The sequence below is a fragment of the Antrostomus carolinensis genome, unplaced genomic scaffold (assembly GCF_000700745.2).
Source record: "Antrostomus carolinensis isolate BGI_N321 unplaced genomic scaffold, ASM70074v2 scaffold5515, whole genome shotgun sequence".
NCBI lineage: Eukaryota > Metazoa > Chordata > Aves > Caprimulgiformes > Caprimulgidae > Antrostomus > Antrostomus carolinensis.
The window spans coordinates 1-18,484 of NW_010315589.1; the positions used below are offsets into that span (position 1 = coordinate 1).

At 34.0% G+C, this 18,484-nt stretch overlaps 1 protein-coding gene across 1 annotated transcript in view; it reads right to left on the reverse strand.

Moving 5' to 3' along the window:
• Nucleotides 1–574: 574 nt before the first annotated feature.
• The window catches only part of LOC104524960 (vacuolar protein sorting-associated protein 13A-like), a gene marked incomplete at its 3' end in the record, with an annotated part of 31,324 nt that continues 13,414 nt past the window's right edge, over nucleotides 575–18,484 (reverse strand). The window contains exons 12-26 of the mRNA XM_010167991.2: nucleotides 14,446–14,562; nucleotides 14,246–14,349; nucleotides 13,624–13,791; nucleotides 12,673–12,980; nucleotides 11,800–11,947; nucleotides 10,801–10,951; nucleotides 9,769–9,893; nucleotides 8,704–8,873; nucleotides 7,892–8,112; nucleotides 6,352–6,584; nucleotides 3,834–3,926; nucleotides 2,970–3,326; nucleotides 2,103–2,204; nucleotides 955–1,113; nucleotides 575–836 (exon numbers count right to left, since the gene is read on the reverse strand). Of these exons, the coding sequence (XP_010166293.2) occupies nucleotides 575–836; nucleotides 955–1,113; nucleotides 2,103–2,204; nucleotides 2,970–3,326; nucleotides 3,834–3,926; nucleotides 6,352–6,584; nucleotides 7,892–8,112; nucleotides 8,704–8,873; nucleotides 9,769–9,893; nucleotides 10,801–10,951; nucleotides 11,800–11,947; nucleotides 12,673–12,980; nucleotides 13,624–13,791; nucleotides 14,246–14,349; nucleotides 14,446–14,562 (2,718 nt within the window). The remainder of the gene's footprint in view (nucleotides 837–954; nucleotides 1,114–2,102; nucleotides 2,205–2,969; nucleotides 3,327–3,833; nucleotides 3,927–6,351; nucleotides 6,585–7,891; nucleotides 8,113–8,703; nucleotides 8,874–9,768; nucleotides 9,894–10,800; nucleotides 10,952–11,799; nucleotides 11,948–12,672; nucleotides 12,981–13,623; nucleotides 13,792–14,245; nucleotides 14,350–14,445; nucleotides 14,563–18,484) is intronic.

The window sequence follows — 18,484 nt, forward strand, 5'->3', positions numbered from 1 at the left end:
TTCTGTGATTCTGTGTGATTCTGTGATACTGTCAAGACCAGTATGGAAAATCAGTTTTTAAAAACTGTAAATTGTTACAATGAATCAACTTAAATTGTTAATGCATACACCATTAAAATAACTACATTCTACTTTTAGCTTTAACTGTGTTTTACTTTAAATTATTTAAACCAATCTTTCCTTAAAAACATCCCAATAAGAGTAACTTCTTCTATGAACACACATATATACAGGTCTCAGAATTCTATCAAAAAAATATTTTGGGTAGCTTAATTCTGCATTAACATGTGAATACAAACAAAAATATCTGAATGCAATAAAATTATGAAATAAAGATTAGTTACTCAAATAATTTATAGTAGAAAATTTATGCTACAAAAATTAACAAGCATGATATATAACTTTTAGCTGCAAAGACTAGATCAGGATTTCAAATACTGCCATGCATTTAGAATCCAAACAAACACTCCTTTTATGTTATGTAGTCCCCCAATAATTATTGCCCTGTACATGATGTAGTACTACACATTGTACAGAATTTACAAAAACAGAAGATGTGAACTTTAGAACTTACAGATCTGAATGTAAAACCTCTTGCTACTCAGAGTTGTCATTGCAGTGAACTGGTCGCTTTCATTTTTAGTTCTGACAAATTCCATATTTAAATTCTCTCCATCTCTTAAATGAAATATTTTTGCTCCAAACTCAACATCAAGGACACTAAAGGAATCACTAGGCAAGACAGTGATGGGAAGTCCTAAAGAATTTATTATTACAAATGGTGCTCGGTCTTTTTTGAAGATGTCTGAAGTTTGACTTGCTGCTTCAGCAAATGCCTAGAAAGCAAAGTATAGATACAAAACACAAATATACTGAATAAGACTTCATCAAGACAACCCGTGCAAACATTAATTTAGCAATTCTGACACTGCATAATTAAGTAATCTTTCTCACCGTGCCCAAATTACTCAACATTTGTAGCCCACATTTGGATAGTGTAATGTTCATCTGGTCTTTTGAGGAAACATTTATTACTGTTTTATATTCCGGAACTTTGTAGTTTTCTTCTTCTGCATCTGATTCAACCAATGCTTTTTTAGCCTTCTTCTTCATCTGAAAGGAGATTTTTAAACAATTCTTATTTGACCATTCCTTCTGTAGAAGCAAGTTTCACTTTGTACTTTTTCATTTGCTTGAAGGACAAAAATAAGTCACATAAAATACATTTTCCTGGCCTTCAATATTTTTATAATTACATCATTTCAAAAGTTATCTTTCAAATCAGAACAAGATGTGAGGTTTGATGTACTGTCTTTCTCCTGCATTAGGTCTCATATCCTTCTGGAAAATTCTTAGGAACATTTTTAATTGCAATTTCTTAATCGCAATATCTCAGTCCATAATCTTTACCCTTTTGAGGCCATTACTGTAGAAAGTTGTTTGATAATAACAGTCCTAGGAAAAGGGCACTTTTTCCATTCTAAGCAACCTCTCAGGCTAAAAATACTTGAAAATTTTTTAAAAAAAAACAGAAAACAATGAAACAAAGCAGTTAAGGCAGAAGGAAAGGGGGAAGAAAAAAAAACCCTAACGTATTTCCCCTCCTTAGATAAATGCTTATCTACTTTGAGACCAGAATCTAGACTATTTCCTTATGGAAGACGGAACTGAAGTCATAAGAGCTCTATTTCTACAGTGCACTTTGTACTAATCAATAACAGGTATGAGTTTTTCCAACAAGTTTCTGCTAAAGATATTACTGTGGAACAACGTAAGTCATCTTCTATCTTTCCAAAGTCACTGAATGCATCATTAGCATATGACCTAGCTTTAGAGCAACTGATATAAAGCTATTATGATTATCCAGTGCAACTGGAATCAAATCTTCTTGACACCTGAAAGACAATTTTATTTAAAAGATCTGAGTATGGATCTTCACTTACGCAAGAGCTGGTTTCATGCACTATTTGTGATAAAGTCTCAGTAACCAACAAGATGGAGCAAAATTGTTAGATTAGTCTCAGCAATGAAAGATGGAGAGTCATTTTTTTTTTCCTAAGGTATTGAAATGGAAGATTTAAGTTCAGCTTTAGAAAAGGTACCTTGATTTCAAGAATCCATGGTTTGAATAAATCAGTCTTCTCAACTTCTAGTGGTTCAAGCAAAGGTTCCCACACCCCAAACATCTCATTAAAATAGTGTACCTATTGAAATTCAGAAGTCAATTAGGAAATTACATACATAACTGTTAAATCAATTAAAGTTCTACAGGTTTTAAAAGACTTAAAATTCTGATTTGCAAGTGTATTAATTACTTCAGTAATATAAAAGATCTATGATCAGACTGCACTTGCAGCTCCCACCAAAAGATGAAGTCAATGTATTAGAGAAAATGAATGAGGCAGCTAAGCCTCTACTGCAAGGACTCACTTCCAAACAAGTGGCATAAGGTATGTCACTCAAAATATAATCCTGGCTGAAAATGTAGGCACCAGGAGTCTAAAGTACTATAAATAAAGAAGAATCTACCTACAACAACCACTGAATGTCACGTCACTAATTTCCAAATATAAGCCAGTTTGGATCTTTTATGTACAATACTGGTATCACATAGTATTTTATAAAATTGACACATTAATACATTCTACTGTAATCTTAAATTAAGATTGTCGAAGAGTTTTGGCCAGTTGCTAGTCCAAAATTTAATATTGATGCAACAAGCCTTTGTGAACTTTAGTGCAGAGTATAAATGGGAGACTGTGTAACATAAATTACTGCCATTAATACATAACATATAAAGTATTAGATTTGCATTTTCACTATCTTAACACCTCATTCCTGTCCCGCTCCCACAACATGTATCTGCAAGAGTTTAGTAATCAAATATATGGATTATTTTCTTTTATTGTCTTAGCACAACAGGATTAATATCTTAGGAAAAATTTTCCTTCTTATGTAGGATTCCTCACCTCTAGCTCAAGGCGAGAACGCAGGTTGATTAGAGTACTCCAGTTTTTTACTTCTCCAAGAAATGAAGACTTGGCTAAAAGCATCGGTACAGTTCGGTGCCCAACGCCAGCTTCAAGTGTTAGAAAAACAGATTCTATACTCATTTTCAATGACTCTCCTGTGGGAACCAGTTCAGTGGTTGGATTTGTATCTTCATTTTCATTGGACTCTTCAAGAAACCACATTTTTAGATTTTTTATATCTTTCTTATTCCACAGGTCTGGAGGAATTTGACTAATCTCTTCTTCTGTTGTTTCTGCAGTTTGATAAAGGGCTGATGTAATAGTAATTACTGTGTTTATAATTATTGGTGAAACCTACAAGTAAGAAGTTGGAACAATCAGAAACGAGAAGCTACTACAGGAAACAGTTATCCACTTTCAGACACAAAATTATAATGAATATGTTACACTAACAAAACACTTCTGTTCTCTACGGGACTCTTACAATTGAAAACTCATTCCTTTCCACAAGCTACAGTTCAACCTTTTCAGATTTTCAACCCCCGCCTTTCCTCCAGATGAGAGATTTCTAAACTGTATTATCCAACGCTCTATTTGAACACTTAAAAACTTATCTCTGCACATCAGGTCATCCTATAAAACACAGACTCCAAAACCACAGCATTGTGACACGATCATTAATTTTCAATTTTGTTTGTTTTTACACACTAAAGAGGTAGATGATCTGATGAAAAACAGAAACAATTCCCCAATCCAGTCATTCCTGATTTTATTTTTTAAGAAACATATCCCACAAGCAACTTCAAAGCCTTCTGAGCAGGAAGTAGTAGAGAACTAAAAACACAGTAAAAGTCTACCTACTTTTATTGTTAAAGATTTAATTGTTAGATCAGCCGTCTGTGGATTAGTATCTGACTGTTTCATTTCAAAGAAAAAGTCACAAGGCTGTAATACCTATAGAAAAGTATAAAACCACATGTTAAATATAGAAAAAAAGTCTTTTAAAGATCATACACTTTTAAATATGCACTGAAAGGAAAATTTACCATTATTTGGTTTTTCAAAATTAAGAGTAACCTAGACACTAATAACATGTTCAAATGTAAAGGGAGGGAAAAAAAAAAAAAAAAAAGAAAAGTATCAGAAGCATCACCCCAGCCATTCTCAATCACTAAAGATTCAAATGTCAGCTATAGTAAAATGCATTACACTTCAGTAACTCCATTTTTAGGTAAAGTCTGCAGATGTCTTCAAATGCACTGCATCATCATGTCCGTGACTTTTGAGGAGAACCAGACTTTTCAGTTAAGGGAAACACAGCAACAACAGTTACAGTTTTCCTGAATAAAGATATCACTATTTGAATCACAATCATTCAGTTCCAGATTTATTTTACAATCAGTCCTTGCATATCCCCACTTGCCAATGTTTACCACAAACCCAAATCTAAAGTACACTATAAACAAAATCATAGTGCTATGTGATTAATAAAGCACGTAGATGTAGTTAGACTCTACTGGTACTGTGCTGACAGGAAAACTTGCTCTCCAGTCTCTACCTGAGAGAGTAAGTCTTTAAAAATGGTAATTCCAAATCATATTGATTTTGCAATCTTTACTGACAACTCTGTCCATATCTGAATCAGATGCTGGGAGAATAGAAACACCATGAATCAGTTGTACCATACTTTTCCCAAGTGAGTATGATCTAACAGAAGTTTTTGTCCATATTATTATTTTATTCCCTACTGCTCAAATTATTTTTTTCTTCATCTGTGTTACAGACAGGAATGCAATATAACATGTTCTTCTTTAGACCAAGATACAAGTCAGAAATATCATCATTTGTGCTACTTAAATCCAGAGGCTAGTTTCCTGGGTATCTGGAGCAACTTATTCATCAGGAGTATGAATTCATCCATCACCATTGTCCCAATGTTCAGGCAATATAAAATCTTCACATCAGTATCAGCCTTCAGAAGTCTTGTAATCTTCATATAAGTTCACATCATATAATTTTTAAAAGTGGCCATGGAATGTCACTTGAATCTCTGTTTCTCCAATTATTTTCCCAGACTGAAATTGTATTGTTTTCAAAAAACCTGAGTTCAGATATTTCCTTACTTACATATTTTCAAAAGGGGCAGTTATGCTACTATAAGCAGAGAACATTTTTTTTTTTTGACCTCTACTACTCTGTTGAGATGTTTCTGAATCTTTCAAAGAAGGTAGTGTTTTAAGCATCAAAACTAAGGTCCTCTGAAGTTTCCTCCAATTATAGCATAAGCATCCATTCAGATACAAGTCTTTTTCTCTATTTCTACAGTCTGAGAGAAGAGACTCTGGCAGAAGATATTCTTGTAAGAGGGAAAGTTTAGTGTGAAGCCTTCTAATTGCTTTCTACAAAGCTAGCCACATTTGTGCCACATTCGCCAGCCACGGAAATGGAAGTCAAGCATTGTGTTGCTGCTATCATTGCACGTGCTGCACTTTCTCAATGACTAGATTGTTAACAGATTAATGCAATCAAAGACTGCGTCTACCGAACGAGTAAACTGAGCTGCTATGAAAGTATCTGGTAAGGAGATGAAGTGGAAGTCTCAGTCCTTTGTGGTTACAGCTTTGGTCCTTCCTACATAGCTCCATAAAGCAAGCAGGTATTAAAGCAGAGCTGAACAGACTCATTCTTCAAAATTCACCTGTAGCCTGAGGACACAGATAACAGTTGGAGATACTGTCAAATTGAACTTTTCTCTGATACAACAATACTGTTACAGAATTAACTGAAATATAACTTGCTGCAGAAGCAGAAAAGCTGTAAGAGGTTCCAGAAGTCAGTATACTCCCACCTGGCCAGTAACTAACAAGCCTGACTCTGTTGCTAAAATACAAACAGGCAGTTTTAATACCATGATCTATGGACCTTAACACAAAGGAATTTATGAACAGCATACCATAAGTAACCTATTTCATAATACATACTTCCTGTTCTGTGTGACCCTTTCTTATTCACTTACATAGCTACTGAATGCAAAGTTCAGACTGAAAGTATTCCGAACTTACTACATTGCATTTGAGATAGTGTACACTCAAAATTATCTTTATGTGACTTACATGGGATATAAGAGATTATTAACGTTTTACTCCTATGAGCTCTTAATTTTAGCTTGTCATGCGAAGCAAACCTCAAAGTCACAGATCAAGATGATGCTTCTGGCATATCAGACAGAATAAAATTAACAAACTAAGTTAGCCACAAGATTTTACTCATATATCTGTAATATATATTCTAATGACGAAAGCTTAATAAATAACTTGCATTCTAGTAGTATAAGTTACAAAGCACCTTTTAAACACAAACAGGATATTTGCAAACTTACCGTAGTAATGTTCCCTTTCCTTTTTTCTGGAAGAAATGGGCATGCTTTCATTTGTATTTCTTTAACAGCAGCTGTCATGCTATACCTTTCAGGGCTATTTTTAATGAAGACCTCACATTGTGTTGTAACCACCAATGCAGGAGCATCGCTTCTTGTTAAATCAGCCACAAACACAATCTCTGGATTTTTAACAATAACGTTCATTTCCATTGTAGATACAGGCTGCACAGGTGCTTCAAAAATACAAACTGTTAGATGAACTGTTCAAAGATTATATAGTCATTATTTACATCTCTCTTTTAGTGATAAGACCTAGCATAACTGGTGTCAGAAAACCTGCAGATCTCTGCAAATGACTTATTTCTAGGCTTTTCACTGGAGATACAAAACCATTAAAGCACTAATTACTTTCAGATACAACAAAAGATTCCACAAAGCTGCTTTGTCAAAATGAAAATGCTAACAGTATCACTACTGTTATTACTCTACATGTATCAGCTTCTCTAAATATCTACATCAGCCAGCTATGATAGGGTCTTACGAAAATGCTCTCTAGAGCAGAAAAACATATTTTAACAAACTAAGTTAGCCACAAGATTTTACTTATATATCTGTAACATATATTCTAATGATGAGAGCTTCAGAAATAACTTGCATTATTTTCTAGAGCAGAAAAACGTTTTTTCTGCTGTCTGGAGCAGAAAAACACACATTTTCCATAGGACAATAATGCAGCATTTACTAGCGCTCGATGTAACCATTTTCGGCCTTACTTTTATGTAAGACTTCCTAATTTGTTTAGATTTTTATCATCTTTTAAATAACCACAGTAGGACTAGCTTAGGTGGCCTAACACCAGCAAAGGTACTTAGGGTACAGGAAAACAAAAACAAATAAAAAGGACTTGCCTTGCAGATCTCATGTGAACTACCTGAGGCCTGGAAGCATAAACAGCCCATTTCCTGCTCTGATGCTCTAATGGACTAATTTATGATGCCAGATATAGTGTCCTGCACTAGAAAGACCAAACTGGTCACTCAAGCTAGAAGCCTGTTTCCTTATGTAGGGAGAAGCGTGCATCAGTGGACAGGTCAAATGACAACGTTCCTAGGCAGCAATATCTAGCAGGTTGAATTCATACTTAATGAGCATGAACCTATTACAATATGCCCCATCATTGTCAGGAAGGATAAAAATGATGATGGTGGTAATCAACTTTATAAACTTTGTTGAGACTGCAAAGATATCCAAATAAACCTAGAGAGTGCTAGTTGTAATTGTCTTTTCCCATTTTATTTTAGATATACATTTTTAGGTATTTTCTTTGTCTGGTAAGACAAAGCTTCATTTGGAAATAAAGACCAAGGGACATGAACCAATTTCCATGATGCAAAGACAGAAACATCAATGGTTAGATGAAGCTGTTCTATAAACACAGGAAATAGCATAAAAGAAGTATTATAATTAAAAAAATATATATTATAATACCCAAAATAAAAGCATATTAAAATACACTTTTAAAAATATTTTCAGCATATACCTTGCTCCTTTAAAGGTAATGACTGTTTGAGGCTTCTCTGTGCAGCGGCACTTTCTGCGTTAGCCTTTAGGAATATATCTGCAACAGTAAGTAGAAACTCCATGCTTGCACAAAGGTATATCTCTTGAACAATCACATCAAGAACAGTGCCATCTCTCCCCTGCTTATAGCTTATATCCATCATAACTTTCTTTTCAAATCCACGTTTCATTTCCACCATCCTGAAAGACCATTAAGGTGGCATTTAAAAAGACAATAAAAAAACCCAGCCATAAATACTGAAAAACACTCAAGATTCTGACTCCAGCTGCAATACATTAAGAGTGAATTTAAAAAGTAAGACCAAAAATTTGAAAACACGACCAATAAAAACATTACCAAAAATTATGTAAAACTTCAAAACTAAGTGGACTACCATACATTGGCAAACAAAGGTGTTCATAATTTTAACAAGCCAAATCAAAAGTACTATACTTAACTGAAGTTTGATAGTCTTCATGAAAAAAAAATTAGTCTCACTTAGCCATCAGATTATTAAAGCTGAAAGTGAAATTTCTTTGTTTCTATATGCATTTATTAATTTCATATTTAAAGTTTGTTTTATTTCCTATTTAAAGTTTGTTTCTAGCATTTATGTTGGTCTCTCATAAACAGTATGTGGAACAAAAGGCAACTAAGACACATAAGTCTACAATAAGGTACTTTAAGCACCACCTACATGAAACAGTTGCAGTTTTAACAGAATACTAAAATGGAAAAATCTGGAACTCTGTCAAACTCCAATAAACAGTAATTTATGTCAAAACACAGACCTTGGTGTAGCCTTCTGGATTGACTGTCTTTTATCATCTAACGTACAGTTTGCCAGCTTGACTGAAGCATTCATTGAACCATCTGATAACATTTTGACAGCAGCTGACATCAAAACTAACTTAAATTCTGCAAGTTTCAAAAGGTCATCTCTCTGATCCAAATTTGTAACCTGTTTAAAGCAAACAAAAATACGTTTGTAGATTTGCTTGCAGGTAATAAAAATAACACACAGGGGTGATACACAGCTTTTTTCTAACTGGTAAGATTTTTAATAATAATATATTAAATAAACCCAGTGGTAATTTAAAAGACAACAAAAATCACTATCATACAGAAAAAAACCTGAAAAAATGTCAAGCTTTACCCTTCTACCACCTTGCTAAAGCAAGCTTACATTACTGACAGGAAGACAATGTTTAAAAGAAAGCACAACTATCATAAGCAATTTTTGTTTGCTTGCTGTTGAAACATACATGGTACATGCAAAGACGCCAAGTAAGAAATTAAGTTTCGTCCTTATGGCTACATACTGTTTAGCCAGATACTGGAAAACTGTTCAAAACCCAAAATAACAGACTATTAAGTTTACAATAAAATATTGCCAAACTTTTCATCAGAAACTTGCTGACAAGTTTTGTAAATTTAAACCAAAAAGAATAAAAATACATTCATATTGTAACACAAATATAAAATTTCTCTCCACAATTTTCTTTATAGATATGTGTGTGCGTCCACACATATGTGTGTAACTAAAGAAGAGGTTATATCCCTCTGCATTTTTTTCTTCCCAAACTGTATTTTGAACTAAGATAAGTTTTCAGCAAATTTTTAGTCAGATAACAGAAGATGCCACATACTACATGCTATCGTTGGTTTTTCTCTTTCCCGTAGTATCTGACATGCTATGTAGCTAAAAAAGCTAGTTATCATTTCCACCATGTTTGTTACTATTGCTAGAAATCACTTTCTCTGGTCATAAATTAAAGTATTCCCATTCATAATTTCTAGGACCTTAGGTAATCTTAAAGCTGTTTTTTCCTCTTTGTAACCAAAATTATATTTACCTGTTTTGAATTTGGACTATACAATACTAAAGTCAGAGAGTCGAATCTGAAATCCAGTTTTAGCGTTGTTTTTATTTTCATAGGTGAATGCAATTCCACCACAGCTGATGTCACAACAGTTACACCTTTCAGAAATTAGAAAAACACTTAATATTAAAGAAAATTACCTGACTGCAAATAAGGGGGAAAAAAAGGGGAAAAAAAACCCAAACCAAAACACCAAAACCAGCATCCTCTCTAATTACTATAAAGACAAAAACTTCCCTTTTCCTACACATGTAAATCCATGCACACTTAGGATATGTTTATCATTCCCTCTGTAATTACTTTTAGCAAAAACACATAATGAGAAAATTAAATACTCTGCTTATATATTCTATATGCAATTTTTACATCTTTAAGACATAAATGCACAACTTCCCTTACTTCCCTTACAGTGTCCTACGGTACTGTAAGCAAGAACGTTACAAAGAATACAAGTTTAGTTTCACCCTCATTTGTTTATCTTGCCACTTGTTTTTGCTATTTTTTTTCACATTTAATAGAAGAGTTCAACAAAATATTCTTCTCTTAACCTTACCTGTCTTTTTTTTTTTGTGTGTGCTGAACAGCTTATGGGCAATGATGCCTACTCAATAGAAACAACTTTTATAGATGCCATCATTATGCCAAGACAAACAGAACAGCAACAGAACCAGCTGAACAGAGTAAGAAAAATAACATAGCAACTGCCCAAAGTCGGGATGCTACCAAATCCAGCTGACAGACTTTTAGGTGCTCACTGCATTATTGCCAGTAGAACAAGATAGTCCTTACATTAAAACACATCATGCTACAAAACTCACTACAGTGGCCAGTTGCTCCTATCCATTATCATTATTGTTGCTCAAACCACAATGTCAAGATAACAGAGGCATACTGTTAAAAACAACTGAATCTGGCATGCTTTCATAAAGGCAATTCCAACAGAAATAATAAATTGACAGTGATACCTAAAAATGATAGACCACATGTAATTCTAGAAAACATTACCTGCAGAGTGCTGTGAAGTACTATGCATGTCACTACAATTGCTAGTTGTATCTTTTGGTTCTGGTAAAGATGTTGATGTGCCAGAGCTTCCACCTATATTTTCATTTAGTGTCCTCAATATTGTGGTAATATCTTCTTGACTGAGAATTAGCTTAAAAAATATATTATTATTAAACTCAGAACAAGTCAGTTCATTAAGCTTTTGGTAACTAAAATCTAAATTTAAAAAAAAAAACCCCAAACCAAACAGATAATCCAAATTAATCTCATCTGAGTCTCTGTTTAGGAAACTAAAGAGCCAAGTAAAATGTTTTTCTCAAATCCACAAAATTCCTTACAACAATAACTTCCAGAAATCAGAAGTCACTCACACATTATTTTGGTTTTGTCTACAAACTTTCTCTACAAAGCTACAATTTAGAAATTCAATGGTAGAAGTTGTACATGTATAATTTGATTTATAGTTGCCTGAAATTGTTATCTGCATTTAGTTACAAGGTACTTTACAGTAATGGTTACTAGTTCTATTTCAAGATTTGGCAAATTTGTTTTACTCATACATCCGACAAGCAATGTATTTTTTATGTTAAATTTAAATTAGCACATACTGTTAACTCATACTCAGGCTTGTCATGGGTATGAATTTAGCAGGTGATCCTGCTGTTAATATACAGACCAATAAACCTTAATTTTTTCCAGTCCTTTGAAAGATACTAACTGACAGGTAACAGAAGGCTATAACAGCATACCCATTTCTAACTAGCAACAGTAATACGTAGTATAAAGCCTGACTGCAGTATCACAGATGAAATACTGAGTTTAGATACAAACAGAAAGCTTCTCACTTTCTTTTTCTCTATGAAATAACAAAATCCACTCTACCTACATGTCTTGACATCAAACAACACCCTAACTAAGGAACTTTGACTTTTATGTACAGAAAAATGAACCCATTTTACATGGATACTTTAACATCTGCTTTCAGAAATGAGTGCTTACATTCATAGGCTTGAGTCGGCCAGATATTTCAATATCAGGAACTTCGTTATACCATGCAGCAGCTAAGTTTCGTTCAACAGCTACTTCCAGATTAAGTGGCTGCAGCAACTGTACTTCAGTTTGCAATGAACCCTGCTCATAGCATGATCTGTGAACAGAAACAAACAAAATAATCCCAGCTTCATTTACACTTCTAACAAACACATTTCTGTCTTTTCCTCATCTTTTTGAATAGTATTGTAAAACAATGTTTACACTACTCCTAGTATCTCTAGTTAAAGACACAGACCACCAACTAGACAACTTTCCTTGTCAAGGAGGAGGCCCATTGAGCACATACCAGACATACAACATACTAACTTATTGCAAGTTAGGATCTTTTACCAGCTCTCCACTGGAAATCAATTCCTTCTTCCTTCGGTATTCTTCAACTGTGTTTGAAAATTCCCTTCTCTCTCCCAATCCCCTGCTCCAAGGCCCATTTTCAAACACTTCTTTAAGGCAACCTGACTTGATATCTCTCCTGCTACATATAGCTTGAAAACTCCATCAAAACAGCAATTTACAAATGGGTATAATCTGTCCCAAAGTACTGAATGATGCATAAGTCTATTATTCTACACAATATTCCCTAAACAATCACTTGCTTCTATTAAAAGATGTGTAGGTTGCTATTTCTCCCAAACCATACATTTTAATTGCTTTAAAAAAAATCTTTATTGATTTGCTGTTATATTTCAAGATAACAGTATATCCGTCACCCACCAACCATTCACTAATTATTTTGATAACTTCTCAAAGCTCTCCAACTGAAGTATCCCAAAGGATTACATGAATTTAAAAAAAAAAAAAACCAACTTGACAACAGATTACCTGTATAACTTTAGTTCGCTCAATTTCACTGTCATAGAGTCAATAACAGGCGGGAGATTATACCGTGTTTTTGTTTTAGCGATAAAGAACTGGTTCTTCACAGTGATTAGACCAAGATCAGCCACCAGGACATTTGCAGACATTGCTGACTGTGGGACTATCACAACAGGTGCTTTAATATTGATATCTAGTGCCAAACGGGAACTCCGCTCCGCTAGCTCTTTTACACCTGTAGCTGCTTTCTCTGCCGCTTGAACAGTTGCCTCAGTAAGAGCTTCCTTGGCAGCTTGAAAGTTATTTATAAAAGCCTAGGAAAAGAATACAGATCTTGGGAATTTTATTAAGAATTACAATACTTCAAAACCACTAAGAATCACAGTTTTTTAAATAGCAAGCCATCTTAGGATACTATTTTTGCTTCGCACTTTTTCTAAATTCTGTAATAGGATAATCTTCCCCCAAAATATGTTAAAGTAAGCATATATATACAAATTAATTTCCACAATAAATATCTAGCAAATCAGATAGTAACAGCAATGACTTCGTAACATGACTTGTATGAATTACATTTTATTTACTCATATGGAGAGCAAAAGATAAGATTTACTTAGCAGAATTTATGGGAAAGGCATTGATTTTAATGGTTTATTACTCATATTTCAGTGTTATAAACAACGAACTGCGTATATCTAACAGCTGCCACAAATCATTTAAAGAAAAAAACTACTAACAATAGCAAATGTTGTTGCTTAGTGACTCACTCCACAATAACAAAAATATGAAGGAAAAAAAAGTAAATAGCCCAACCATTGAATCTAGTGAAGTTTTTGCAATAGTATATAACAGTTCTTACATAAACAGACACCACCCCACATGGGATGCCTTATCCTTTTCTAGCTCTGACAATGTTATCTGAATGCTAAGGAACAGTATCTGGAAAATTTAACTTACCAAAACAGATGAAACAAACTTGTTGACAAAAACTACTTGAATACAACCAACAGTTAGGTAAATACGATTGTCAACAACATCCATATTGGTATATGCAATGCCATCTGTAGCATTCATATATGATATCATTCTAAAGTTGAAGACTTCTTTTCCTGTGATGTAAAGAGCCTTAGGAGGAAAAAAGAGGAAGAAGAAAAAAACATTATCTCTGCTGTAAAAACTTATGCTGGAGAAACTGAAATCCAAAATAAAATATAGTACCTCTCATTTCTAAAGCATTTTTATTTCCAATATCACAACTATAAATTAAAGAAAAATTTCCTTGAAATAGCTGAAAATATTCAGTTGGAATCTCATTCAGCTTGAATAATCTGTCCACTAAAGTCAACAAAGTAAGGAGCATAATGAGCAGCTGGACACCACAGTTGCACAAAATCAGTGTTGGCCTAAACAGTCACCAGTTGTGAGAGTGAAATCAGTCTACGTATAGAGAATAATGTTCCCACTAAATACACAAAACATTATTTTAAAAAATAAAATCAACACAGTTAAAGTCCACAAAGTAAGTTCAATTTAGCATTTATATTCCCTTCAGAAATTAATGATACATGCTATTGTATACCTTTTTATACAATGCCATCTCATCAGAATCCACAATAATTATGTTCTTCAATTTTGCAGTCACTTCTGTTGCTGCTTTCTTCATGGTGACTTGGCTATCCAGACCTTAAAAAAAAAATAAAAAAATTCTATATATACAAAATCTAGAGACGATTCTGGTTACAAAGTTTTGTGCCTTTATGATTAAAGTTTTGTTCCTACCTTCAATGTGAATTTCTGCTATTCTATGTTTTTTTTCTCTAATAAAGATACGTAAACAGGATAAATCTGCACAGATATTAAGGTCGATAACATCTTCATACTTTGATTTTTTTGATGCTGTGGGAAATACAAAATAATAAAAATTACAGTTTTTCAAGGAGGTTATGTAATATTTTCAGTATCCCTTCCCCAAAGCCTAGTTTGTATCAAGCCTGCTGCACTGGCAAAATGCCCTGCAGTCATACTAGCAAATGCGACAAAAAGGAATTGTATATACAGGAGTCCTCATGTGCTTCACAGACTGTGGTAATCAACACCAGTATTTTACTGATTGCAAGAAAAACATTTAAGATATATCTACACAGCACAATATAAAATTACAGATCGGTTATTCAGGACTAAGCAGTTTATCTCAAATAGTGGTAATATGATAGCTACACTAATGCAGTACTCTATTCGGTCTGTTCATTAGTCACCTGCAATCAAAGGTTCACAAACTTTATTTTCTAAAATTAAGTTTTAAACATGAAAATACCATTAATATAACTAAACACTGAAGAAAAGGGACAGTAGGCTTCCTTCAGAATGAGTATAGGCAACCTTAAGCCTTACAAAAGATACAAGCATAAATACAGTACCTTTCTGAACAGAGGTGTCCAAATATTTAGTCCATTTTTGGTTTTCCCAAAATTTGATAGAGTAAAAATATTCTATTTCATGTTAAAAAAAATAATCTATGTTCATTTTGAGTAGACATGACTGACGTCACACAATACTATATGCAGGTACAGTGCTAAATACAGAAACTCAACCAGTAAACAGTCCATTTTCTCTGAAAGGCAAATCTGAAGTAATGTTATACACTACTTGAAACGACAAAGGGAAATATCATACCTTGTACTCAGGGGCTTTGAGTCCTAAGGGGTAAATTCTTATAGGTAATCTATATACAAAGCTAAAAGCAGCAAAATTAAAAGTAATAAATATTCAACTCATTCTTCCACAGCCTAGCTTTTCTGATGAGATACTACCTTTTGCTTGAGTAAGCTAAGGCTTTCTCACAATAAAGCTATGGTTCCATAAATACAACAGCTTCAGTCCCATGATTTTATTACATGTTGCTAATAGAAGACAAGCTATGGTAAATTAACAAATAACTAATCTCAGTCATAGTTTAGTCTGCACAGTTGTAGAGAAGTGGTGGAGAAAGAGGGAGGAGAATCACCTATGAAAGCTTTTCAGCTGTGCAAAGTCTCAATTGTCACATGTTAATACATAAGAAACTAATTTAATCCTTTGGCTCCAAGAATTCTGTAAGATATCAAATACTTCAGTGTTTGCCTGCATAGTAAAATGTCTCAAAACTAGAGAAATGCTGAATCTTCTGTCCACAGCTCTCAATAAGCCACACAACAGAACTCTAAGTTCACAGACTATCATAGGTACACAAATGGTATTTCATCTAGTGTCCAAGCATAGAATTATAAAATTGTTTTGGTTGGAAAACACCCTTAAGATCACAGAGACCAAACACTAACCTAACAGTGCCAATTCTACCACTAAACCACATCCCTAAGCACCACATCTCCACATCTTTTAAATACCTCCAGGGACGGTGACTCCACCACTTCCCTGGGCAGTCTGTTCCCATGCTTGACAAGCCATTCAGTGAAGACATTTTTCCTAACATCCAATCTAAACCTCCCTGCAGAGGGATTTAATTTCATTCACCACAATTCTTGGGTCTGGCCATCCAGCCAGATTTCCACCCAGTGAAGAGTACACCAGTCAAAGCCACAAGCAGCCAGTTTCTGCCTGAGAATGCTGTGGGAAATGGTGTCAAAGGCTTTACTAAAGCCCAAGCAGAAAACATCCACAGCCTTTCCCTCATCCAATTCACTGTGTAACTGAAATCAAACAACCACTGTGAATGAGAATCTCACACACACAAAAAAAGTAACTTTTCCCTCACAGATCAATAGTCCATCTTTTACTTCTCAGTTCTATGATGCAACGGAGACCTACAAAACAACTTCAAAGAATGAGCTGAGGAACTAACTTCTTAACAGTCTGATGGAATAATAAAAAAAAAATCATCAGCTGAAACAGCAGCCATGTAACATAGTAATACACTTCCCACATCTCATCCCAACTAATCTCTTATCATTCGTAAGGCAAATATTCTATTATCATCTTCTTTCATCTACCCCTGAAAAACAGAGGCTACAAACCCTTTTTTCTCTTAGTTTGTTAATAACCTCTTTGGCTCCAGATATGATCATTCCCTTTCACAATCCTTAAAAAATTAACTTTATTTATCTCATTTAAGTATGTAAGGGAAACAAATACTCAAATCCCAAGAACAGCTGTGCTTCCAAACCCTTGGATTTTCTTTCCTAATACAGGTACCATTTCTGCATCAAGTTCTTCTTCAAAAAACCAGTATCAGGCTACTAATCCATCAATCTCCCATAAAAAAATCATGAACCCTCAGCAACACTGTGAATTAATCACTGAATATGAGTATACACAAGACTTAAACATGTTTCTGTTTTGCCAAACAGAAATAACTTTGTAAAGGCAGCACAAATCAACCTTCCCAAAGAAATCTTACCAAATGTTGCAAATGTGATACTTGGGGTTTAAAGATACTGAACTATTACTGAAGTTTAACTTGAAATGCTCATAACAACTAACATCAGAAAATGCAGGCAGCCTCAGAAAGATCTCACCAATATACCAGCGGGTTGGCTACATCAGTCATATGAGGAAACTACTGAAATCAGTAATGCAGAGAAAGCTTTATAATACTTCAACTAGATTAATCTTGAGAATTATCCTCAACCATAGTTTTTGTGTGTGTATTTTCTTTTTTATTTTAATAACTAGTTGGACCCTCAGTGGTTTATGATTCACAGTAAGGAATGAGTGCAAAAACTCTGAGAATTCCTTCTCAGAGCAGAAATTAACATAACTGACATAAAGTTGAGCATTTAATAGAAGCATTCACTTCAAAGTAGCTCCCAGACACAAGATCAAAAGATGGAGGTGATATATTTGTTTGCTCTCATGTGTTCTTTAAATCATAGCAATTTATACTAATGAACACTATTACCAGCTTCTTGTAACAAAAGATTGAAAATGTTCAAGCCATCTTCTACCATGCAAGAACTTCCTATGTATTACACTTCAAGGTAAATCCAAATTCATGTTCCATTTCACAAACTTAAAGCAACAATTCCAACAAATTACTCCTACAAAACTGGTGCCAAGCAGAATTTAGCCATTCAGCAAATCAGTAGATCACTAGTAACCAAAACTGTCCTGGAAATTACAAAATCCCATAGTGTATATTTTGTACTAATGTCTACAGCCATGTCTACACATCAATAAATTGCTAAATGAGTATTTATCTGCAGGTTACAAACATAAACCAACAAAATTATTTTCATGATGGGAAGAAAGATAGTGTACAAAGTAATTTCACTGAGGAGTTAGGAAAAATGGTAATTATGGTACTATTTGGAAAGCACAAAAGTGTCTAGAATATATTTAATGCACTTATCATAGAAAGTTTTCATCTTCATGCTAATTTTTCTAACCCATAAAGTTGTGGGTTGGTTTTTTTTTTATTTCTTTACTTTTTACAAACACCTTTTCCATATAAATGCTGTAATGCAGAAATACTTTCCTTATTATATGGGAGAACACCATTAGGAACATAATCACCACCAGCAAGCCACCATTCAACAGATCACCGTAACTAAATGAATTTGAACTCAATCTTCAAAAACACATGCTTAGTATTTCTACCTCAGGAAATGTCAACAGCTGCAGCATCTGCCTTGCCTTATTAATTATACAGTTATTCCTCACCTACACACTCCAGTCAGGGAATAAGAGTATACACTTGCTACTCCACAGTACTCTGATGTCTAACATTCTTATTACCACTGACATTAAAAAAGTCTGCAAAGGGGTTAAGTAAATATATCCTAAACAAAATTTCTCATTTCAAAAGTCACTGACAGGCTTACAA